This window comes from Chelonoidis abingdonii, chromosome 1 (assembly GCF_003597395.2).
Source record: "Chelonoidis abingdonii isolate Lonesome George chromosome 1, CheloAbing_2.0, whole genome shotgun sequence".
In the NCBI taxonomy this organism is placed as follows: Eukaryota; Metazoa; Chordata; order Testudines; family Testudinidae; genus Chelonoidis; species Chelonoidis abingdonii.
The window spans coordinates 368,524,351-368,549,392 of record NC_133769.1 but is presented as its reverse complement, the minus strand read 5'-3'; the positions used below and the strand labels follow the sequence as shown (position 1 = coordinate 368,549,392).

The 25,042-nt window shown below is 49.0% G+C and overlaps 1 protein-coding gene across 1 annotated transcript; it reads right to left on the bottom strand.

The window, feature by feature from the left end:
* Positions 1-443: 443 nt before the first annotated feature.
* RRM1 (ribonucleotide reductase catalytic subunit M1) lies at positions 444-24,276 on the bottom strand. Its single transcript, XM_075061863.1, has 19 exons — positions 24,106-24,276; positions 22,847-22,935; positions 19,328-19,505; positions 18,518-18,618; positions 17,702-17,761; positions 15,479-15,518; positions 14,536-14,698; positions 13,717-13,858; positions 13,049-13,132; positions 11,393-11,554; positions 10,631-10,710; positions 9,863-10,064; positions 8,341-8,490; positions 6,624-6,845; positions 6,264-6,340; positions 5,044-5,179; positions 4,226-4,321; positions 2,151-2,339; positions 444-1,544 (listed from the first exon to the last, which is right to left on the bottom strand). Exons 1-19 carry the CDS (start codon positions 24,119-24,121, stop codon positions 1,356-1,358), a joined length of 2,376 nt encoding a protein of 791 aa, XP_074917964.1. The 5' UTR covers positions 24,122-24,276; the 3' UTR covers positions 444-1,355.
* Between the last annotated feature and the right edge of the window lie 766 nt (positions 24,277-25,042).

The window sequence follows — 25,042 nt, the reverse complement described above, 5'->3', positions numbered from 1 at the left end:
ACAGAAGTTGGCCTCATAAAAAGATACCCCTTACCCTTGGAGAGACAAGGTGGGTATGTCCTACATAGCCAACGTTAAGCAGGCCCGGTAGTCGCGGCTCCAACCTCTGCGAGGGGAATGGCTCCCAGCACTGTAGCACTATCTACACTGCCACTTGGCAGTAGTGAAGCTTGCAGGACTCAGGGGGGTGTTTTTTCACACCCCCGAGTGAAGAAAGTTTCAGCGCTGTAAGTGGCGGTATAGACAAGGTCATAATACCCTGTGACCAGCAGATCTACAACTCTATCACAGTACTGAGATATTGTACATGACCTCAACGTTCAGACTTTATTACTGTCTTCAGCTAGTTTAAAGAGTTGAGTTAATAAGCATGATATGCAAATTCAATAAATATTCAAACACTAGGCCACTGAAGTCCTACTGCCTTAGTAAGGGAAGTTAAGAACAGAAAGGTAAAAACATTTATTTTAGAACCATCAAAATTAGCCCAGCCAGATGGATTTGGCTCTTGAAAGGAGACAGAGTGCACAATTCAGCAGGAATCTCTCAGAGCAGGACACTTAAGCTGGTTACTCAGAAGCTGACCAGCACCCAGGCTTTTTTGGTACAGACAAGCGTGCTGCAACAGCTTTTCTGTTTCCTGGTATCAGGAAAAAAGGGAACCTCTCTTTGGTGCAATGCTCTGCCCCTCCTCTGGCCAGATGATGAAGAAGCGTGCATGTGACATGTACGCATAGCCAGTCTGTCCCCCAGCACCTGGGGAGAACCAGGAGCATCTTGTGAGGGGTCGCTCGAGCAGGTGTGAGCAAAACTCCTCAGTCTAACACAACACACCCCTGACCACTGCAGAGCACAGCACAAGGAGGTTTTCCTCACTGTCACGTTACTGTGGCAAAGGAAATTCATTCATCAGGATCCACATCAGCACAGTAGTAAAATGAGGACACCTGTCTGAAGTGCACAGGCACAGGCACCTTAAGGTAACAGGCATTAGCATTTTTCCTGTCCACGTTTAGGAAAATTCTATCTACAGTGGATAATGCAAGACTATACAAAAGCACTTAGTTTCCAGGAAGCTCAGCTGCAAAAGGGATACACATAAACTGTGTGTGTGTGTGTGTGTGTGTGTGTGTGTGTGTGTGTGTGTGTGTGTGTGTGTGTGTGTGTGTGTGTGTGTGTGTGCGCGCGCGCGCGCCCCAACCCCGGGATGGGGAACGCATTGTACACTACTCCCTGACCAACCCGCATCACTGTCCCAGCAAGACCCTCTGTACTGAAGTAAAACTAGACCTATCTACTCTAGAAGAGATTAAGCCAGACGGGAGCAGCTATGCTGGCACCAAAGGGCATGTGTATTAGGAGCCACACATCAGGCAGTCATCTCTGTTCTCCAGCGAACAGATCATGGCTGCTTTGTTCCTCTCCTTCTCCTCCTCTTCCCTGGACACTTTCTCTCTCTCTTTGAGCTTCTCCTTGTTCAGGGTGAACTGGATGGGCTTGGCTGCTGGTTTTGTCCTCAGGTAGTACATGCCTGTCTTCAGACCCTGCAGAGTGAAAGCACGTGAGTCAGGGAATCATACCATGCTGGAGCTCAGGCTGAGTTCTAGCTACTGAGACATGCTTCCCATAAGCCAAGCAGCTGCTTTTGTTAATGGCCCCCCAATAGGACGTAACCACCCCACAGTATTAGCTAATGATCTATGGCTACCATGCTAGGATCCATAGATGGGAACAATGCTGGGAATGCCCCAAACCACCTAGTCATTCCTCCTCAGGGCTTGTCTACTCTTGAAAAACTCCAGCTGCGCCAATGTAGACACTACCTATACCGATGGGAGGGGCTCTCCTGTCAGCATAGGGACTCCCCCTTCCCAAGAGGCAGCAGCTAGGCTGAAAGAATTCCTTTGTTGACCTAGTACTACCTACCAGGGGCTAAACTGACTTATCTGCAGGGCTCAGGGGTTTTCACACCACAGGTGACGTAACTAGACTTTTCATATAGACCAGGCCACAGAAGTGGAGAGAGATTGCTAATGGCAATGAAAGGGAAACAGACTTTTATTTCTAAGAACCATGTGAGCCAACTTTTAGTGACCAATGCATCAATCCAAACGCTATCAACTAGCGAGTAGGCTCCCGCTCCCACATACCTGCTTCCACCCATAAAAGTGCATGCTGGTGAGTTTGCCATAGTTGGGCTCTGCAATATGGATGTTCAGGGACTGGCTCTGATCAATGAAAGCGCCTCTGTCAGCTGCCATTTTGAGGATGGTCTTCTGGGAGATTTCCCAGACTGTCTTATAGAGCTGCTTCAAGTCATCTGGAATCTCTGGGATGTTCTGAAAGGAAGAGGACTGGTTACTAGGCAGCATTCCCAATGACCACCTTAATGGTCACATAATGACGATCTGTAACAAGCTACTCTGGCTAAAACCAAACCGCACTGCAACACCTTTAAAGAGAAGACCCTGTTCAACCAGGTCTCCAAGGCAAGAACCCCTAAGCCAATCGGGACAAGAAAGGGAGCTCCCAACTCAGGGAAAAGGAAAAGGGGTTTATTAGCAGGGCATTCACCCTCAGCATGTTTCAAGGGCACAATTTACTGAGCCCAAAGAGACTCCTTTGCTTTTCATGTCTGGGTGCCAACATCTCCACAGCAGGTTCTTGGTTTAGGTCTATTGGTTGCTCTGAAGTTTCCCCCTTTTACACACACAGTTAAGCAGACTAACATTCTCTGGGACAGCTTAGAGCAGCAGTTCTCAACCAGGGGTCCACAGGCCCCCGCGGCTGAACTCCCGATCTCCGGCACCTCCCGTGAGGCTGAAGCCAGGAGGCACAGGGCTGAAACCTCGATCCCCAACACCCCTCCACCCCTGCGGGGTGGAAGCCTGGAGGTGCGGGGCTGAATCCCAGAGCCCTGGTGCTCCCTGTGGGGCAGAAGCCGTCAGTCCATGAACAGAGCTGGGGACCTGGAGGGCATTGTTCACCCCTGAACTGCAGCGCAAGAGCACAGAGGTCCCAGGAGCAGCTTCTCCCCCGCTCAAAAATCTCCTCTCCCCACTCTCTGGCCAGGTCGCAGGTGGGAAGCCAGAACCGGGCAGCATGGGGCAGCTGCTGCTCTGGCTGGTGCCATGGGGTAGCTGCTGCTCTGGCTGGTGCCATGGGGACAGGCAGCAGCAGAGTTCTCTGTGCTGCTGGTGCCCCAGGTTAAAGCTGCTCCTCAGCTCCCAGTCCCCTTTGCTCCCGAAGAGGCAGCCCGTAAGAGCCCCCTGGATGGGGATCCCAGGCTCTGTGGCTGACAGACCTGTCCAGGAACAGGGACCACAGGAGAGTCCTCCCAGCACACAGCCCCTAATACCCCTCTCCCTGCACTCTGAGCTACCCCTGCCCGCACACAACCCCTAGCCACCCCCTCCCTGCACCACAGCCCCCCCCAGTGAGAACACAGCCCCAGCCACCGCCCTCCCTGCACCACAGCCATCTCTGCCCATACAGCCCCAGCTACTCTCCCCTGAAAGTTGAGCTACCCTATCTGCATACAGCCCCTAGATACCTGCTCCCTGCACCCTAAGCTGTTTTCAAACTTCTTGATCTAAGCCCCTCAACTTTGAGTTATAATTTTTGGTTGCACACCCCACCCCCAGCCCAGACAGGTGGGTGGTCTGCTGAGGTGAGTCGGGGGTGGAAGTGGCGCTCCCTCTCTGGACCCCGCCATGCGGAGGTGGCTCAAGCCCCACTGGCCCCTGCCCCCGAGAAATAGAAGTCACATTATGCCAAGACCCCTACCCCAAGGTACCCTGGCCCTGTTGGGCCCTGGAATGTTTATAGCATGTCAAAGGAGGCCTCAGAGAGAAAAAGGTTGAGAACCCCTGGCTTAGAGGGAACAACTCATCCACCTAGTGCCTGTTCTACTAAATATTAGGAACGTGTATAACCAGTGGAGGCCTCCCTTTCAAACATTCCAGAAAACTGCAGAAATGGCAAATTAACCCTGTGGTCAGAAAACTCTTCTAATGCTTCTCAGAGGCTCTCTGCTTTGTCAGAGCCAGCATGCAACATCCCAGCCCTCCCTTCCACAGAGATGCTGCAAAGGCGGAGCAGCGTGAAACACACTCTGAGCATGTGTTGCAGGTCCCGCCCTCCTCCTCAAGCACCCATGCCAGCTCCTGGGAACGCCTGACCTGCTGCCTTCACAACCACATTCATCCCAGCTCCTCTCACATACCTGCACAGAGCCACTGTGGGCGATGATTTGGTTTTTCATCTCCTCGTTCCACAAGCCTCTCTCCGTCAGATCTTTCAACAAGTGCGGATTTGCAATCTGTAGACAGCAGAGCCCGTTAGATATACAGGGAAGGGAAGAACTGTATGTTCACAGATCCCATCGTGTGCCTTATGGCAGGAATAACTCCCCCTGTAGGAGACACCCCCACGTACATGGTGCAGGCAGGCCCCTAAATAGCCACAGAACCCAGTCTTACATTCTAAGGAGCTAGCCAACTGTGCTACTGCCCTTCGTCAGATTTCCCCCTTATCTATCCCTAAATCTCTCCCTTCATTTAGCTCCTCCCTTTCCTGCAATGTGGCCAGTGCCCTAGCATTTGTACGTTAAATACACCTCCTGTCGATACACTTTAGTAAATGCTTTACATGCGGAAACCTTTCCCCCCGACACTTCCGTGATGAGCCCTGTGGCCTCTGAACCTTCCCTAAGATCTAGGTGTCTCCCCCCCTCGGCAATCAATCCTGCAGGCAACACTGAGGTCTCAGAGGGACCTTCTCTAGCAGAACCAGCTTTTCTTGAATTTGTAATTAAGGCCACTTCAGCATATCCCAGGGCAGTCAAGTTACACACTGTGGCGTTGTATGAACATTCTGGCTTAGTCATTTATCTTCCTTGGAATGTTTTTGCATGGGAGAGGGACATACGGGGTAAATAAGTTGACTAATACAATGTGCTGCTTCTGTCTTACTGAACACTGCTGGCTGTCAAAAGCCTGCATGTTTAAAAGCCATTTACCACATTTGCCCTGGCCTCCTTACCTGAAACTCGCCTGAGAGGACCCTGCGTGTGTAGATGTTACTGGTGTAGGGTTCAATGGACTCATTGTTGCCCAAGATCTGAGCAGTAGAAGCAGTTGGCATTGGAGAAAGGAGCAGGCTGTTTCTAACACCGTATCTAATACAGAGAGGTAAGGACAATCAGAGGTTAAAGTTTCAGCCAACAAGAGAAAGACACCAACACCTGCGAGATGAATCCCACCAGAAAGCACAATCCTAAGCATAGTTTGGAAAGAGAAGAATCAGGGTTCGGTGCAAGGAACCATGTTGTAAAATAGAAAGGGCAAGCAAATTCAGCAGTGCCCTTTCTAACCCCACTTAGGCCTCCTAAATCCTCACCGCCACATCTCAACAGCCTGACCTGAAACACCTCACACAGACTGAAAACACAAGCTCAGCGTTCACCTACAAGCACTCTGCAGTCTGGGTGACATGGAAGTGTAACTCCACCACAGCTATTCTCCTCCTCACGAGAGCTTCGCAAATGGCTCAGTTATGGGGAAGAGATTAAGGTGGACTGACAAACAAGCACTGCATGAAAATACATCCTCTTCCCCCTAGTAGATCTGCAGAGGATTTCCCCAAAAAACTTGTTTCCAAGCTGATCAAGAGCACCTCCAGGTAAAAGGAAAAAGCCTCCAAAAAAGTGCAGCCTTCTGACTGCCAAGTTGGGCAAACATATCTCGCCTTTCAGAGTAACAGTGGGAAAGATTTTTTGAGGGAAACCTGAAAGTTAAACTCCCTTCAAGTGAATCTTAAAGCATCACGAGGCTTCACATTTGTCTCTCCATGATTCCTGGATCCGATGTGCTCAGCTCAGACAGTTTGTTTCCCTGTCAGTCTGCAAACCCAGCCTCTGCTCCTAGGGCCAGATTGGGTTCTTTCCACCTCACACCTATGCAAATGCAGTGACCTGTAATCCACCGGAACTGAACAAATAAGTCTATTGGAAATGCACGAACCAGAAAAGCCCAGCTCGCTCAGTCTTGGTTGCATGCAATCTCCAGAGCTAGTGGGAATAGGAGACGGTAAAACACTTGTCACTAAAAGCTGATCTGTTGAGTAAGCTGGTGCCATTTCTACACAATCTTTTTCAAAAGAAACCAGCACATTCAGGCAATTAAAACTTTAATCTCTACCATCATCAAAAGATGTTTTCTTCTAACACAGACTGAGCAATACTCGCTGGGGCATTTACTCACTTGGCAATCTTCTGCTTTAAAGCCTTCCAGTCCCACAGGTCAGTAGGGGTGACGTTCCACATGTCATACTGTAGGATCTAAAAGAACAGAGGCGGGAGCTGAGTTAGACAGCGGCTTTTTGGGGTAAGGGCAGCAATTCATCTGTGTTTTGAAAACCACCATGTAAAATCAAACAAAGTCACTTCAATACTCAACGCTCAGCATCAGACAGTGAAGATGTGTTATTGGAATTTTGCAGACCCCCACACCACCATTTTCACTAGTTGATCGTGAACAGCTAGCGTAGTGATTACTCAGCCAGCCACTTTAAGTGCCCTCACACTAGCTCTACTCTATTGGAGACCTGACGCTGTTACTTACGCCTTTGCTGACCGGGCAGCCTTCGTAAGTTTCGTACGGGCCATGCTCTTTGGCGAGTTCACAGCTGGATTCCAAAGCACCGTAATAAATGGTCTCGAAAATCTGCTGGTTCAACAACTGGGCCTCGGGGCTTTCAAAGGGGTATCTCATCAGGATGAACGCATCCGCCAGACCTTGCACTCCAATGCCGATAGGACGATGGCGTTTGTTGGAGAGCTCAGCCTGTGTTTGAGGGGGAGGACAATATAAGGTAGAAATCAGAACCACATGACCCTGACAACACATCCACTTACTCCTCTGGCCACCAACCCCTTCAGTCCACACAAAACAAGCTCTCACCTTTTCCACTCCTTGTCCATCAATCTGGCCAGAGCAGCCTCTCTTTCATTCCCTCTACTAGTTCTTTGTCACCTGATGTTACATAGGGCCTTGAAGGGGAGGACGAGGGCCATATACTCCAAGAGTGACAAGTGACTTTGGGTGCCCACTTGAGGCCCCTTAAAGGACTCTAGGGCTCTGAGGGTGGGTGCTCAGCACTTCCTGAAAAATCAGGTCCTTCTTAGGAGTCTCAAGCTGGACACCCAAAAATCACCAGTCACTTTTGAGAAGCGTGGCCCTTGTTCTCTCCTTCAAAACTCCACTCCAGCCTGGATCTTGGCCGTGGTCTCTTATTGCCCCACCCCAGGGGTGAAAGTAAGTTAACAGACTTACTGGTAGACCGGAGTCCTGAGCAGGGGGCGAGGCCTCAACCAGAAGAGGCAAGGCCTTTGAAGTCCCAGGCCCTTTAAATCAAGATTTAAAGGGCCCCAGGCTCCGGCTGCGGTAGCCCCGAGCCCTTTAAATCACTGCCAGAACTACCATCTGGAGAGGGGGTTGGGAGCCCCAGGGCTCAGGGGCCATTTAAAGGGCCCAGGTATCTGGCCGCCGCTACCGCAGCAGAGCCCCGGGCCCTTTAAATTGCTTGCGCTACCCTGGGGCTCTGGCAGCAATTTAAAGGGCCTGGGACTCCAGCCACTGCTGGGAGCCCCAGGCCCTTTAAATTGCCGCCCACGGAAGCCGGTCCGTTACAGCGTACTGATCTGCTTTCACCTCTGCTCCACCCACCAAGGAGGCCAGTCTCACTCTCCCTCAATCATCTCCACACTGCCCTATGCAGAGAATGCCCTCTCAATTCCTCTGCACTAAACTACAACCCCCCTCCACCTCCTGAGAGGTATGTCTGTGAAGCCCACAAATACAGTCAGCAATAAATAAAACCAAACACCTCGTACGACTTCCTTCAACCTTCCTGGCACACTCTTTCTACCATGCCTGTCTTCCTTACTCTGTAAGCTCTTCAGGGAAGGGACTGCCTATGTCCTATTGTGAGTCATGCAAAGCATTCATAGGGGAGGATCTACTCCTCTGGAATCTGCTCCAGCTAAGCATCCATTACATCTGGAATTTGCCAAGCTTCAGGGTGCTAAGCCAAGCTACCGATGATGGACTATTCCTGCAGCAGGGTAGATGGGTGTTTCATTACCACAGTTCTATTTGCAGAAAACAATACTTACTAGCCAGATTCAGAACTCCAGACAATTTTATAACATGCAATAGCAGGATCAATTTTGCTTAAACCTTAATCCAGCCAACTGTAAAACAGCAATTCCCTTGTTCCCAGACTGTTCGCATGGTCCTTTCCACCCCAACTCCAGCCCAGCTGCACCCTCCTCCATACCTCTGGCACGGGGTAGAAGTTGATGTCAATTATTTTGTTCAAGTTTCGGACTATGACTTTGGTGACCTCAGCCAGCTTGTTGAAGTCATAAGTGTGCTCCGATGTGACGTACATGTTCAAGGCTATGGAGGCCAAGTTACAAACCGCAACCTGGAACAGCAGCAGGAGCAGAAGCATCAGCCAACATTAGGCAATACAAGAGACTAACAGAGTCCCAGCCCCCAGAGCATGTTCTCTATCCAGAGGAAATGGACACAGGAAGATGAAACTAACAGGTCAGTGCAACCGGCAGAGATGGTAGAACATCTGCCTCATCCTATGTATCCCACAGCCCAAAAGTGGCCAGTATGTAGATTGCCTGAAGACCCCTGACCTCTGTAGGAACATAGAGAATGCTGTAATGGATCAGATCTCCAGCTCATCTAGCCCTGTTGTGATAGTGGCTGTACCAGGCATCTCAGAAGAAAGTGGAGGAATCCCTGTAGGTTTGCTGATATCCCTCAGCACTATGGGAGTTCTGCTCACTTTATCTGCTGAAGGTCCTGCCTCTCCTTGCCTTCCAGACCCTGATCCCCAACCATTTCCTCTATCACCTTGCTCTGCCACAACATTAGAGTGGCTGATCCCAGCACCAACTGTCCTGCTAGGTCAGGGATATGCAAGCAGCCTCTCCTGGCTCATTTTTTATACAATCCTGCCAGCTCCATAAGGATCAAACCAACAATTCCTAGCATAACCCATGCTTACACAGTGGCTGTGTAATGGGCTAGAGCGTTTGAGCTAACTGTGCTGTCTCCTTTAGCTCAGGCAGCAGAGGCGCCTGCTTTTAGACCTAGTGGTCTCAGGTTAGACCCCCACTGCCGACGACCCACTGGGGGCGTGGCATTACACTGGCTATGCCCAAAACTGTGCCAAGCATTGGTTCCTTTCCTCATTCTTCCTCTGCTTCACTAGGGACTCTGCTCCTCTAGTGCCCAGAGCAGCTGCCCGCCAGTCAAGGGACAGAAAGCAGACAGCTAGTTGCGTAGGTCTCAGTTATGCAGCATCCTGTTAGGGCCTGAAGACTCCAGAGGTTTCAATGATTCCCTCTTGACCCCATAGAAAACATGATGCACAGGCTTCACCAAAGCTCCAATATAAGCCCCAGCCCCCTATAGTGACTACGAGCCCCACCCATCCTTATAGCAGCCATAGGCAAGTGAAAATGGAGCAGGGCACTTCCCCACTGAGCCTTTATACCCACTTCTTATAGGAAAACATAAACAGCCTATGGAAAAGCCGAAGACACACACAATGGCTTCCTAAATTCAACATGTCATGCAGTTTCCCTAACTGTCTGTCTTGAAGATCCCCTGGCCATGATTCCCAGAACCCCAAAGATAGGGGAAAAAACAGGTCAAACAGAAGAACTCAAAGGCAAAGCTTCCCGTCACTTGAAAATAGATTTGTATCTGAATATCCGAGCCTGGCACGGGCACAGCTTCCCCATCGGCACTGGAGTAAATCCCACAGCCCTACCCACCTCATCTTTGCTGGTGTACTCCACTACTTCTGTGCACAGGTTGCTGCACTTGATGGTTCCCAGGTTCTGCTGGTTGCTTTTCCTATTACAAGAGTCCTTGTACAGCATGTAAGGAGTCCCGGTCTCGGTCTGAGACTCTATGATGGCATACCAGAGCTGCTGGGCCTTCACCACCTTGCGGACACGGCCTTGCTTCTCGTAACTGCAAGACGAAGCAAATGCTCCCTTAATGCTTATTTCCCTGGGCTCAAAAAAGAGCTAGTGAACGGGAAGGGGAGGGAGGGGGGGTTTCTCTAGTACAGTGACACTTCTCTGGGTGGCCAGATCCTTTTATTTGTGGTCCAAGCCAGATCTGAACTGGCCAGTCAGATGACTTAAGGACAGGATGCTGGGTCTGCTCCCACTCACAAGGGGCATGAAACTGATCAGTGCACTCTCTCCTGCATGGCAGGCAACAAATGAGGCTAGTCCAACCTGAAGCCACCAATCCCCTTACTGAGATTTCTCTGTTTGTCTTTATTAAACGGAGATCATCGTTCAGACTTGTCCCCATCTTGGGCAGAATTTCAATGTGGGAGAAGGAGACATCCCCTCTCACCATCCTAATTAATAACCCCGTGAACAGAACTCACAGGGACATGGTAGGACAGCACTGGGCTCCAAATTCCCAGATACAGGAACAGCCACCCATATAAAGAAGGATGGAAACTCAGTGAATGAGAGATGTAAATAGCCAGCTCTGCTCTGAATTCTGTCCATTCTTCATACCTCTCATACAGTTTCTCAAACTCCTCTCCCCAAACTTCATCTAGGCCAGGACACTCATTTGGACACATCAAGGACCAGTCCTATGAAGGAGAGGAAAAAGATAGAGAAGATCCTTAGATATCCCATCTCCATCAACAGAATGGAAATCTGCTATCCCCGGATAACTGACCTACGCCCAGTACTGATGCGAAAATGACGAACAAATTAATTTTTCCACCTCCTGAAACATGAGGCTAAGCCTGCCATTTCAGGGAAGGGGAAGGGTTATGCAAACTAGCAGGAGTTAAAACTATTCAGGTAACTGATTTTAGATGAACACAAGCCTCCGCTTGAAGGATAATATTCAGCTCATAATGACTGCTTACTCCTCAAAACAGAACCCACTTTGAAGCATATGTGCACAGGCACAAGGGGGGCTGTTTACTGACGAAACATGTTTCACTTACTGCAGCTTTTCAGCATTTAAAAGAAATTTCCAGAGGTCAAAAATTAATCTGAGAACAAGAGGGGGAGTGAATAGCACTCTGAGGCCGAGCAAAGACACACGTGATGTGGTATAATTAGTGCCCTACAGCTCACCCAAAGCACTCTGTAGATTATCTGCATAGGTAAGCTGCTCTGCAGCAACTGTTTTAGGTAGTTCTTTTGCTGGTAGGAAGAGACAGCACATCTCAAATTCCATCTCAGGGTCGTGCTGCAGACTCTGGAATAATGCTATTGATCCATTAACCGACCCTGTCCTGCACCAACACATCTCCTCACCTGGTTAGTCTCTACCCGTTTCATGAAAAGATCGGGAATCCAGAGGGCAAAGAAGAGGTCCCTGGCTCGCTGCTCCTCCTTCCCAGTGTTCTTCTTCAGGTCAAGAAACTCAAAAATGTCCAAGTGCCATGGCTCCAGATAGATGGCAAAGGCCCCGGGTCTCTGTCAGACAAAACACAGCCAAGATCAGAACCAGACACGCAGGGGAAACACATGGGAGTAGAGTGATAATCGCATAGCGGCTGTGTAAACATGGACACCAGCTGTGCACAGTTAGATCCTACACAGTTTGGGGCCCAGATAATTTCCCCCATTGTTAGAAGGAGCTTGTCTTTCTGAAGTCCCATCAAGGCAGATACACCAGGTGCTGAGTCACACTCACTCTCACTTCCTGACAACTGAGTTCTCTGGGGCTGGCCACATGGTGTTTCAGTCAAAAGGAACAAGCATCTGAAACGTCTTCAACTCTAGTGCTCAACAAGAGCTGGGCACGTGAAAGACTTCCTTGCCTGGTCAAGCTTTCTACTGACTTCTGGGTTATTTGTGGAGTGCTTCATTTTTTGCAGGAGTCTTTCCGGACAATTTCAGATTGGAATTCAACCTAAGGCACTCCAGGAGCTACTTATAAATGAGTGGAAGAAGCTGACCTTACTGGTATGGGTATTTTACAGAAACAGAACTTGTGGCCTCCCAATAAGAGTTGTGGGGGCAACAACAATTAGTTTTGAGACAGCTGGACAAAATTATGAGCGTAACTGTTTGATATGGTTGCTTGTGATGGTGTAGGGCAGATCTCAGCAGTTCTGGGGCTCGCTTCTAGTTTATGTATTATGCTCCTAAAAGCTCACAGTCCAGGGTTTCAGTGAGCCACCTGCAGATCCAGAAGGGATTTCCCCTCCCCCGCCACAGTGTATTCTGGGGGAGTTTTTTATCTCCTTCCTCTGAAGCATGAGGGATGGCCACAGATGGAGACTGGACACTGGACAGGTTGGGCCAAGGCTGAGGCGGCACTGAGCATGCTCTCTCTTTCTCAGGTACTTGGCTGGCTGGTTCTTGCTCGCATGCTCAAAGTCTAAATGATCGCCATATGGTGAGAAATTCCTCTCTCACCCACATGTCAGACTGGCAGTGACCTTGTGGGGGGTTTGCCTTCCTCTGCAGTGTGTGGATACAGGTCACCTGACAGGAATATCTGGGTATCCCTCACTTAATCAATTCACTACCACAGCATGGGTCTCATGCACTGGTGCACCTCAGTCCCCCGGCTCTCTGCCTGTGCTACATACTAGCTGAATCTCCTGTGGTTTGTAATACTTTGATCTCATTTTGGTTGTTTGGTTTAGTGTGAGGGTACTGGGTGAGGGGGGTGGCCTGGGATATAAAGTGGTGGGCCCTTGCTGCGTTAAATTCTATGACACTCCTTTCAGAGGATAGACAGTGAAAGGTACACTTGCACTGTGCAGTTTGTAATGAAGGGAGAACCAAATACCCATGCGATGGGAACAGGATACTGCTTTTTAGTACATGCCATGTAGAGCCATTGCTCCAGTTCATCAGTGCTAATCGTCAATCTTTCCACAGCCCACTGCTGGCTCATTAAGACGTTCAATTAAAGTTTCCATCACCACCTTCCTTCCTGGTTGGAAGATGACATACCTTATTACCACCTTGATCCACATAGCGGGCGGTGTTGTTGTAGACTCTCAGCATTGGGACAAGCCCATTGGAATTTCCATTTGTCTGCAAAGACACATAAAAACCATCAACCTCTGGAAGCTGGTTGGTTTGTGAGGTTGCTCTTAGACAGACTGCCAATGAGACACAGCAAACATCAAGGCCCTTACAATGAAAGCCATTTCTTGCCCACTGCAGATAACAGCTGGCTACAAGAGAACTAATTTTTTAAATACATCATGGAAGTAGCACTCACTGTCAGCTAATAAGGGCTCTAATAAGCATTTGTTTATACAAGCCATATTTTGAATATGCTTTGCTTTAAATTTGCGTTAAAATACTCAAAAGCATTATTTGGAAACATGCAAGAGGTGTTATTGTTCATGCATAACACGGAGAAATCCAGAAGTTTATGAGTCCTGATGTATCTACTCTCATATCTTTCTTCTTCACAAATTAATAACTAATTGTCTGATGAAACATTGACTTTTCTTTCTGAACATACCTCAATCTGAAACCAAAGCACTGTAATAGGAACGCTATGATATCTGGCTTCATACTATTAAAAGAAGGTGCAAGCTACTGAGTTAGATGTACCTCCCTGACACGTGAAGGTATAAATCAGCATAGTGTGCCATTTACTCACTTACCCCAGCAATGTAGCTGCCAGTGGCTCGGATACAGCTCACAGCAACACCAATTCCACCGGCAGACTTGGAGATAAGCGCACAGTGCTTTAGAGTGTCGTAGATTCCCTCAATGCTGTCATCCTTCATACACAACAGGAAACAGCTGAATGGAAATAAATGGGAGTTGACATCAGACAATTCAAAATCAGAGCGAACAATACCATAGAAGGCATGCAGAAACCTGCCGGGGGCTCTCTGGCATCATTAACGCTTTAGGGGTCAGGTAACTGAAACAAAGAATATGATGCAATTTGCAGAGCATTGTAGAGCTGTCACTTTTTAAAGAAGTTCACATGCGCACCTGAGGTTTTTTAAAAAGTTAATTTCTTTAAACCTAAGTTATAAGTAACACAGATACTAAAACATTTTAAAAATCAAATTTATTTCTTACCATTTATTTTTGTGTTTTTAGCATCTCAGCTTGGACAACGAATAGTTAACAGCCATGATTAATTTTGTTGCTAGTCAATTTCACTTTTAGGTTCTAATTCACTTCAGGAGAAGGGAGTGTTTAAACAATTTTTAGGAATTAAAAAGATAGTTACGGAATCACTTCTATTGGCATTAGGCTGTTGTAAATTTTTTCTTTAAATATAAAAATATATATACACATTTTGGGCCATATTTGACAAAATTACAGATAATTTTAATTAAGGGTCACCAAAGTGCAGCTGCCCATTTAAAAAGTTGTCACAGGACACTTCATTTGAACAGAAACCACCTCCTGCCCAGCACCCTCCTCTGCATATAGTATGAGCCAAGCCTGGCACCCTGAGGTACCTGGACAGCTGAGGTCGGTTAGTGCCAGCATTGAAGAGTGTGGGAGATGCATGGGTAAACCACTTCTCAGACAGGAGGTTGTAGGTTTCTATCGCAGCATCAATGTCATTTTTGTGGATTCCCACCGATACCCTCATCAGCATGTGTTGGGGGCGTTCAGCAACTAGGCACCAAAAGGGAGAGAACAGGACATAAGCATTCCATTTAAAGCCAGTTTTGACAGATGCGGATCATGCAAATAAGAGGGACTAAAATATGCCACTGAAGAAGCCTGAATGGTCAGGATTCTAGGCCCCAATTTTTTTTTTTTTTTACTTATACTGAAGTGGTTAGAATCAGAGGCTAACCATTTTCAGGATTCAAGGTACATGGTAATAAAATAATAAATTATTATTTTATCTCTCACTATTATGGATACCCAGAAATTTCAGACACGTGGTGACAACAGTTGAACTGAGGGTGTTCTAGCCATGTCAACTTCAGCTCTATTACAAATACGCAAACACCAAACAAGTGAGATTGCAAATGGACTTCTCGCACTGCAATTCCTAAAATGTGGTATCAGCCTGCTAGAGATGAACACATTCTGGGTGTTCTGGTGCATGAGTGGTCTTTGCGCCAATAGGATTCATCTGCTGAATGCATGAAGTGCCCCATGCAACCATTATTTAAAACAAAACACTCAACTAAACTCAATGTGGCACTGTAACTAATAATTACAAGCCTTCCTGCAGCTACAGCAAAGAGATGCTTATTGCTTACTAAAAGATGTTTGGGGAGGGAGCATTTGTGGGTGAAGGGGAACACACAAGCAAGTCTTTCTGATGTGGACAAGCAAATTACAAATATGCTGTGCCCTCTTGGAAAATAATGGACACTGAAAATTGAGAAGGAAGCTACCTAGCCCCATTTAGACCCCAGCAGAGAATACATCCGTTCTTACCTTTGGAATTGATTTTCAGCAGATAGGAGCGCTCTAGAGTCTAAAAGATAAAGCATCTCAGTTATCAGTCGCTCAGATTCCAGTTTAAAAGCTGTACCGATTAATGCACAAAGCTCTGGGACCAAAAACCCAACTCTCAAGCAGGTTGACTCTCCCAGTACCAGGTTTCCTATACAAACTCAGTTCCCTGCTCTTCTGCAACCTTTATTACTCATACAGCATCCGAGGTGGGCGAGATGCTATCCAGTCATACGTCAGCAAGGGCCCTGCCCTGAGGAGTCCGCAATCTATGCAGACGCAGTACAGATAAAGGAGTGAATGCATGGTGAGGTTTAGTATTTGCCTTTGATCCATGGTTTTGGTAGAGACTGGGGGCGGGGGAAGAGTACTATTTCCCTCAGTATGCTTCCTAATACTGTCATCATTAATTATGTTTCGGACAGTGGCACCTAAGGACTAACCCAGATCAGAGCCTCATTGTGCTGGGCACTGAAGAAATAGATAGTAGACAGTCGCTGCGCCAGAGCTTACAATCCAATAGACAAAGGTAGGGGAAGTGTGCATAACAAAGAGTAGACAGTGCAATGGTGGTGATCATGTTAGTTCCACAAGACTGGATGGGGATAGGAATGGAGCTGAAATAGGTTAGTGAGGCAGGGATGAAGTAAATGGGAAAACAAGTGAAGGAAGAGGAGGAAGGTTAAGTGGGGCAGGTGTGGAGACCGGCTGTGGTGAAGACACTGGCGAGGGTGGAAAAGGGAGCTGGAGCAAACAGCAATCAGCACAGGGGACAGAACATCTAATGAGAAGGGTAGAAAATACTGATGGCATCATCCGTGTCTCTGCTTATGCTGCCGCTCTATCAGCTTGAGTCTCTGGCTGGCTCCTCCCTGAAATTTCTTTTCCTTAAGTCCACATAGCTGGAGGAGGGGGATGCGACAGGGATCCCAGTGCTGGGGGTGGGGAGCGTCTTTCCTGCTCAGTTCTGAATTGGGGGGCTGATTTTGTTAGAGCTTCAAGGAGGGCAGAGCTAGGGTTTAAGCGACCAATCCCATGAAGTGTGGAGCACCCTCAGCTCCTATGGACTTGGTCACTTAAACAGCTCCCTGAAGAAGTGTGTTTTAAGGGTGGATATGGAGGAGAAAACAGAGGCAACGCAGACTGGCTGTAGGAGAAGGGTCTGTGCAACAGCATGGAAGAATGCACAGAGATAAATGGGAGGACATGCAGGGGACAGATGTGTAGCTTGTCTAAACAGTGGGGGAAATCTTTTATCTGGAATATGAAGACCTGATGTGTTTGGATTCAGTGACTCCTTGAGGAATAGCATGTGCAAAGCAGAATCTGGCAGAGCGTCCAATGCCTCTGCTGCAGGGAACTTACACACCAAATGCTACAACAGAATGCACCTTTGCCTGGCCTTGTAATACATCAACCCAGGTCAAAGAGACTGCAGCCTCACACTGGGAAATTCCGCAGACAACCAGGCCAGAGTATTTAACTTCCACATCACCCACTTTTCTTCTATAGAGAGAAGCTATTTGGCATGTAGACTTCAGAGTCATTACAAACAGAGGTGCTGGGCTTCAACTGGCCCATGGCTCTCATACACATTCACCCTTTCTTCCTGCTTTCCCCTTCAATAGTTTCAGTTTATGCTGGGCCTGTGTCCTGTTCCTAATCCCCAACTAACACAAACTAAAGCAGTCAAGCATGCAAGTCCACCACAATGGTGCAGAAGCTGTGCAGAGGGCTAAACACATGAGCATATACTGCAATGCTGAGTGACTGTGGAGAGCCCCATTGCACATGATCCCAACCAAAACAGGTTGCTTTATTAGTCACAGCACAAGAGTATGCTCCCCTGCAAAATTTTCCACCACCACCCTCCTGCCAACTAATTATACACTCAAAGGATTTAAATGTGCATTAATGGATGTCTTGAGGCTGTCAAAAATAGCACTTGTGCTAGATAAAAATGGCACAGTGAAGCTTTCAGAAAATAGTGGCATACCCCTCAGGCACCATAGACAAAGCAAGGCTGAGAAATCATGGAGGAAGGAGCACGTGGCTCATTCAATTGGCCACTGTTTTCTGGAAACCTTCTTCACTACTACAGTCTCTTTCTGCAGCAATGAACATGATTTAGATTTTTTCCTTATGTTGTTAAGGCTTTGGAAAAAAAAACTAAATCTTCACTCTCACATGAAATCTGGTCTTTACCTTAAAGCCAAAGTAGTTGTAGGAGAAGTCTCTATCGTAGATGATGGCGGAGTTCAGGCGCTGGGGATGAAACAATTCAGAGACAGGTTAGGCACTTAGACTGAGGAAACCATCTACCCTAACATCAGACCCACACAGCTTCACATTACCAAAACAACAGTGCTCTTATTGTTCAGTGCCTCTGATTTTCATGCTTCTGGCCTCAACATGACTCCATACCTACAGGCACCAGGCAGAAAACCAGCATATACAAGGCTTTCTTAGCAAATGCAGCTGGCATCCTATGCTAAGTATTAATGAAATTCCACTAAGGGCAACATCCTGGCTTCTGGCCCTGCTCAGTCATACACCTCCACTCTAGATAGACCTCACACAGGAAAATTCAGAACAAAATAAAAAAATCACACTCAGGTTGCAACCTAAAGGAGACAGATAAACCTCATCTCCATTCTTGAAAGACTGTCCTCTATTAAATAAATGAGGAGATTCTGTTATTTTATTAAGTTAAGAGCCACTCTTTGTCCAATTATCAAATGAGCCTCAGACACTCTAATCCTACAGTGCTGGGGGACATATAAGAGCAGGAATAGATGTCCTTCATATAACAGCATCAGAAGTATCCTTCAGTGGTCAGAATTCCAAATGTTGTTGTCCAAAATGGAGCAGTCACCGTCTGTGTTAATATTTACATCAGTGCACGATTTTTTTTTGGTCCTACAACCAACATGGTTTACTTTTGTAGTTAGAACTTTAAAATATCACAGAACTTAGTTTGCTGGATCTTACAAACATCAGATCCCATGAAGTGCTACGTACATCTTTGTTAGCCAAGACAATGTCGAGCGTTTCCTTGGCAATCATTGGAGAGTGTCTGCCATTATGAGGGTTTACATAATTGTACAAATCTTCCATGACATCTACAAAGGAAATGGAAAGAAGAGTCAAAGAAAAGCCATTCACAGACTTTTATTTACACAGTCTGAAAACTATAATTACAGACATTGAACATGCCTGGACCACTGCACTTCTCCCAAACCTAGCCCACATGGAGTGTCTTCAAAAAATACATGTTTGTTTGTTCTTCTACCTGTCCAATGGCAGGGAATATCCACTACTCAGACGACCCAAAATAATTTGCTTTTATGAAAGAAATTCTAGGAACACAAAGTGTCCAGTGGTAGTCAGATAGATGCTAAATAAGCCTAGCCCATATAAAGTTTACCAAATGGGTCTTGGTAAAAAGTAACTTAAATTTTTTTAATTTATTCTCTTCTCATCCTTACACAGCTGTTTCTATTTTAGGATGAGAAGAGAGAGACAGTGAAGCCATCCAGGTTTTAACAGTGAAATGGTCCAGTAGAAACTTCTCTATAATGTGGGCAATACTACATAATCAAACTCTCGCACCGTATGTGCAGTGTGCCCAGCCATTTGATAGCATCACCAGCAGCCAGGTGACGAGCCGGTGGAACTAAACGTCTCAGATACATGCACTCAACACTTAATCACTCCTGTTTAAGAACAAGTTTACCATAGTCATATCCTCTAATGCTCCAAGCTCTCCACTGACTCCCTCCTCAACAAGGGAGCACAGGTTGTTACTCAAGTGCCCATGGACACACTCACCACTGAACACTTTCTTGGTTTCTTTGTGCAAGTTGGAGACCGCAATCCTTGCTGCTAGGATGGCATAGTCAGGGTGCTTGGTAGTGAGGGTTGCAGCTGTCTCAGCAGCCAGTGTATCCAGTTCCACAGTTGTGACACCACTGTACAGACCCTGGATCACCTTCATGGTGATCTGTGCCTGGGGAAATCAGAATTCTGCAGGTTAGCTACCTATGTTTCAGGGACAAACCCATCTTTACAGCAACAGTCTAGAATGGGGCGGACAAACTTTTTGGCCTGAGGGCTGCATCGGATTTCGTAAATTGTACGGAGGGACGGTTAGGGGATGGGGTCATGACCCGGCCCCCACCTCCTATCTGCCACCCCTGGACTCCTGTCCCATCCAACCCGCCCCATTCCCTGACAGCCCCTCTGGGACCCCTGCCCCATTCACACACCCCCGCTCCCTGTCCCCTGACCGCCCCCAGACCCCCACCGCCCCATCCAACCCCTGCTCTCATTTCCGACTCTTTCCCCATGCCCCCGGGACCTCTGCCCCATCCAATCACCCCTTCTCCCTGTCCCCTGACTGCCTCCAGAACCCCTGTCCCTGACTACCCCCTGCCACCCCATCCAACCCCACCTCCTTCCTTACTGCCCCCCTCAGGACTCCTGCCCCTATTCAACCCTGTTTCCCCCCCCTCGACCACCATCCACACCTCCGCCCCCTGATCACCACCCCAAACTCCCCTGCCCTCTATTCAACACCCCCTACTCCCTGCCCCCTTACCGCGCTGCCTGGAGCACCGGTGGCTGGCGGTGCTACCAGCGCGCTGCCCGGCTGGAGCCGGGCCACGCCGATGCCACCACGCAGCACAGCAACTGGGTCAGGCTGGGGTCTGCAGTTGCGCTGCCCCAGGAGCTCACAGCCCCACTGCCCAGAGCATTATGCCGGAGCGAGTGAGCTAAAGCTGTGAGGGAGGGGGGACAGCAGCGGAGGGGCTGGGGGCTAGCTTCCTTGGCCAGGATCTCAGGGGCAGGGCAGGATGGTCCCATGGGCCACAGTTTGCCCACCTCTGGTCTAGAAGAACCCCATTTTCCCAATGCCTAGCATCGTATTTTCTGTTTGCAAGCAAAGTTATTACAATGTGCTTCACTTTAAACATGAGATGACAAAAGTGATTTATAGACTGAGCTACCTTGATAGAAGGAAAGCACCAGGCCTTAAAGTTACAAACGTCTAACGACATATTGGGGGAATGAAGGGGCAAGAAATATAAAAATGAGGTATTGATCAGGAATCATCTGATCGTGCACAAGGTTTTGTATGCAGTTCATTGCCTAAATGTTAATGTGTCCCGTTGAAGTGGTAACACAAAAGAAGGAACGCCACATCCAAACCTGTACTTGCTCAGGAATTTTCAAACTCCAAACAGCATTCTGACTTTTCACATGCCTGATCAGGCACGTAATTTGTTATATTTAAACTAAAAATAGTTAATACTAACACAGTTTGGCAAGAGATGTAAAACTTCATGTCGCAGGGCTTAAATCAATCTCTAACTATTAGGGAATAAGTGGAGATTCTCTCACATCTACCCAATGGGATTTTTTTTTTTTTTTAAATGCCGCTGCACATTGAGTAGATGTTTTCAGAGAACTATCCACAATGACTCTAAGATCTCTTTCTTGAGTAGTAATAGCTAATTTAGGCCCCATTATTTTATATGTATAGTTGAGATTATGTTTTTCAATGTGCATTACTTGGCATTTGTCAACACTGAATTTCATCTGCCATTTTGTTGCCAAGTCACCCAATTTTCTCAGATCCTTTTGCAGCTTTTCGCAGTCTTCTTGGGACTTAACTATCTTGAGTAGAAGTAAAAGTAAAAAGTAACTAACTTCGTTATTATTAGCCCAGTCACCAGGTTGCTGTACTAGGAATCCAGAGACCTAGATTTGATTCCTTGCTCTGACAGCAAGACAACACACCTCTCCATGTGTCAGTTTCCCCAACTGTAAAAGGGGGATAATGATTCTCCTGTCTCTTTGTAATGCTCTTTGAGAAGTATTATTTCTTATTTCTAATGCATTGAGAGCATCCTAAGTGTTTTACAGACATAAATAAAGACAGGGCCTTTGTGACCCATGGCCCTAATCCTACAACTTACTCCACACGGCTGGACTCTCACGTCCATGAAAAAAACCCATGGATGTTAATGGGGCCATGAATGGCTACTGAGGGGAGCTGCTTGCAGGATCAGCGTCAATATCAACTCCTAGGCTGTTCAAACAAACAGGGCAGTGTTACTGTTAAGAGACTGTAAATTCACTTCTGATAGAAGAACACTTTTGTGTTTTAACAAAGAGAACTAGTACTTCTCTTTCAGACTGGCATGGACATAAATATAAAGAGAGCTGTAAAAAGGATATTTTTTAAAAAGCCATGTGATTGCTATACTATTTTAATGAAGAGAAGCAAAATATTCAAGATGAAATGGCAGGGAGCTTCCTAACACCAGAAACACGATCACTTCAAACCATGTTTGAGGGATCCGCCAAGAGGAATTTAAAACAGGTAAACACAAATTTCTGTCTCAGACTTTGCACCTGTAAGGGAGAGAAAGCCAAAAAAAAAATCTCTGAAAGAATCCAGTTATAGAAGAACCTCAGAGTTACGAACACCAACATTTGGAACCTGAAGTACACAATCAGGTAGCAGCAGAGACAAAAAAAAAAAAAAAAAAAAAGCAAATACAGTACAGTCCTGTGTTAAATGTAAACTACTAAAAAATAAAGGGAAATCAGAATTTTTCTTCCGCATAGTAAAGTTTCAAAGCTGTATTAAGTCAACGTTCAGTTGTAAACTTTTGAAAGAACAATCCTAAGTTCAGAGTTACAAATATTTGAGAGTTAAGAACATTCCCAAGGTGTTTGTAACTCTTGAGGTTCTCCTGTATAAAAAAAAAAGTAAAGGGCACAGTTGTTACCATTAAAAAAGCAGCATTTGCCAACAGTTCACACGCAGGGATGATGGAACATGCCAACATCTCCCCTTACACCAGTGGTCCCCAACGCAGTGCCCGTGGGAGCAATGGTGCCCGCCAGGCACCTACATGCGCCCATGTACTGGCTGGTGGGCAAGCTTCCGCCGAAATCCCACTGAAAAGCGGCGTCACCAAGAGGCCAAAATGTGGCCGCCAAAATGTGGCGTCACCAAGAGGCACTGCCGCCGAAATGCCGCTGATTTTCAGCTGCATTTCAGCAGCAATGCCTCTTGATGATGCTACTTCAGCGGCATTTCGGCAGAGATGCCTCTTGATGACGCCGCTTTTCGGTGGCATTTCAGCGGATGCTTGTCCACCAGCGACAGTCCTCGGTGGGTCATCGTCCAGTGTCCGCCACCCAGAAAAGGTTGGAGACCACTGCCTTACACTAAGAAAGGAAAATAACTGGGTGGCACCTGGATTACAAATGGTGGCTTTTCAATGATCACCACTGTAGCATGGTGAAAGGTGGAGAGGATACAAATCAACTCACAGGATCGACGAAGTCAGCATTGAGTCCATAGCAGAGCTTCTGGATCCGAGACGTGATCTTGTCAAACATGACACGCTCATGGCGCCCATCTACCAGATGTATGGGAAGAGAGGGGAAGAGAGAAAGAGAAATGGCCTTTCATACAGCAGCATGAATAACACAGCCAGTCACATGCAGCAGGGGTCTGTGGGGCCTTACGACCGTCTACGGCCACCAAGTTATCTCTGTGCTCTCCCCAACACTCCAAGGGCTCTGCTCCACAGCTCTGTGAGCAGCACCTGAGCAGCCCAGCCCTAGGGGGATTATTGATGCCATTTGTGGGGTTCTCCATTCAAGGAAAGAGGGATTGATGGAGATCAAGATGTTAGAGGCCCAGAGTCACAGGAGGTAGGGATCCCAGTCTCCAGGGGGGCTGCCCCTCCAGTGGTGCCACCTGTGGGGTTCGAAACTCAAGCAGAGGGGAATTAGTAGAGGTCCAGAGTCATGGGGAGTAGATGTCCTCACATATGCCAACAGACAGGCCTTGGCCAGGGGGCCGGTGTTACATCTGGAGGCACACACTCCAGGGGGCTCAGTGCCATCTGTAGGGTCCCCCACTCCAGGAAAGAGGAGTTAGCCAAGGGGGGGCGGGGGCAGGGAATGGCATTACGCGTAGGGGGTCCCACACTTGAGAGGCAGGGTGCCTAGCACTATTTGTGCGGTCTCCCCTTGGGGAAAGAGGAACTGGCTAGGGAGGGCTGGCGTTAGGGGTGTCACACTGCTGGGGTCAGCACCACCTGGGGGGTGCCCCCCTCCCAGCAAGGAGAAGCAGCAGGGAGCCCGCCCGCCGGGGGCAGCCCCTGGGGCTGGGTGCCAGTGCGGGGGGGGGGGTGCTCGCTCTGGGAGAGGGGAGCTGGGGGTGTCCATGGTCTCACACCAGGGCTGGGGGCTCCGTACTCCTGAGACCCTGAGGCCCATGCCGCTAGCCCGGGGGGGGTAGTCCGGAGCCGGGAGGGGGGCTGGGCCCGCTGAGCCCCCGGGGGGGGTAGTCGGAGCCGGGGGGGCTGGCCCCGCTGAGCCCCCGGGGGCGGGTAGCCGGAGCCGGGGGGGCTGGGCCCGCTGAGCCCCCGGGGGCGGTAGCCCGGAGCCGGGGGGGGCTGCCCGCTGAGCCCCCGGGGGGCAGGGAGCCCGGAGCGGGAGCCGGGGGGGGGGCTGGTCCCGCTGAGCCCCCGGGGGCAGGGAGCGGAGCCGGGCAGGGGAATACGGGGGGGGGGTCTCACTCTCTTGAACATGCATGGCGGCGGCTCGGGCCGGGCGTCTCGCGCTCTCAGGTGGGTGTTTGAGCTGCAGACGCGACCTACCGCTTCCCGCTCCGCCAACCGCTCCGTTGATCCCGTGCGGCCGCCGTACTGCCCCGCCCCTCCCCTTCCCGTCCGGTGGAGGCCGCTGCCGCCATCTTTGGTACGGGCAGCGGCCCGACCCGGGCTCCATCCCAGCTCAGCTCAGCTCAGTCCGGCCCGGCCCGGGCGCAGCGCTCTCTGCCCCTCCCTCCTCGCCCGCCCCCCTGGGAACACGGCACACGGGAAGGGACCAACGCGGGACAAGGGAGGGAGCCTTGCCGTTCCAAATGGCGGCCGAGATCCGCCTTCCGTCCCTTCATTTCAGATACGCCGCTGAGGGGGGAGCGGGGCGGTTTCCGCCCGGGGTTCGCCCAGTGGAGCAGCCGGCCGGGCCGGGGGGCTCCCTCATGGCGGGAGAGGCAGAGGGGGTGGGAGCACTAGGAGCTGGGAGATTCTCGGTGTGGGGACACTCATGGGGGGAGGGGAAGAGAAGGGGGAGACTCCCAGATGTGGGGACACTCATGGGGGAGGGAAGAGAAGGGGAACTCCCAGATGTGGGGGACACTCATGGGGGAGGGGAAGAGAAGGGGGAGACTCCCTGGGGGGATGGGGGACTCTATGAGGGTGTGGGGACACTCATGGAGAGGAAGAGAAGGGGGAGACTCCCTGGGGGGGGGGATGGGGACTCATGAGGGTGTGGGGAACTCATGGGAGAGGGGAAGAGAAGGGGGAGACTCCCTGGGGGGGATGGGGGACTCCATGAGGGTGTGGGGACACTCATGGGGAGAGGGGAAGAGAAGGGGAGACTCCCTGGGGGGGGGATGGGGACTCCATGAATGGTGTGGGGGACACTCATGGGGAGAGGGGAAGAGAATGG

Excerpts from the sequence above, each read along its gene's own strand:
- RRM1 (XM_075061863.1), bottom strand. Across the intron at positions 14,699-15,478 it reads GCTGAAAATCAATTCCAAAG|TTGCTGAACGCCCCCAACAC; the intron begins GTAAGAACGGAT and ends TTTGGTGCCTAG. Across the intron at positions 13,859-14,535 it reads AACCGACCTCAGCTGTCCAG|CTGTTTCCTGTTGTGTATGA; the intron begins GTACCTCAGGGT and ends ATTTCCATTCAG.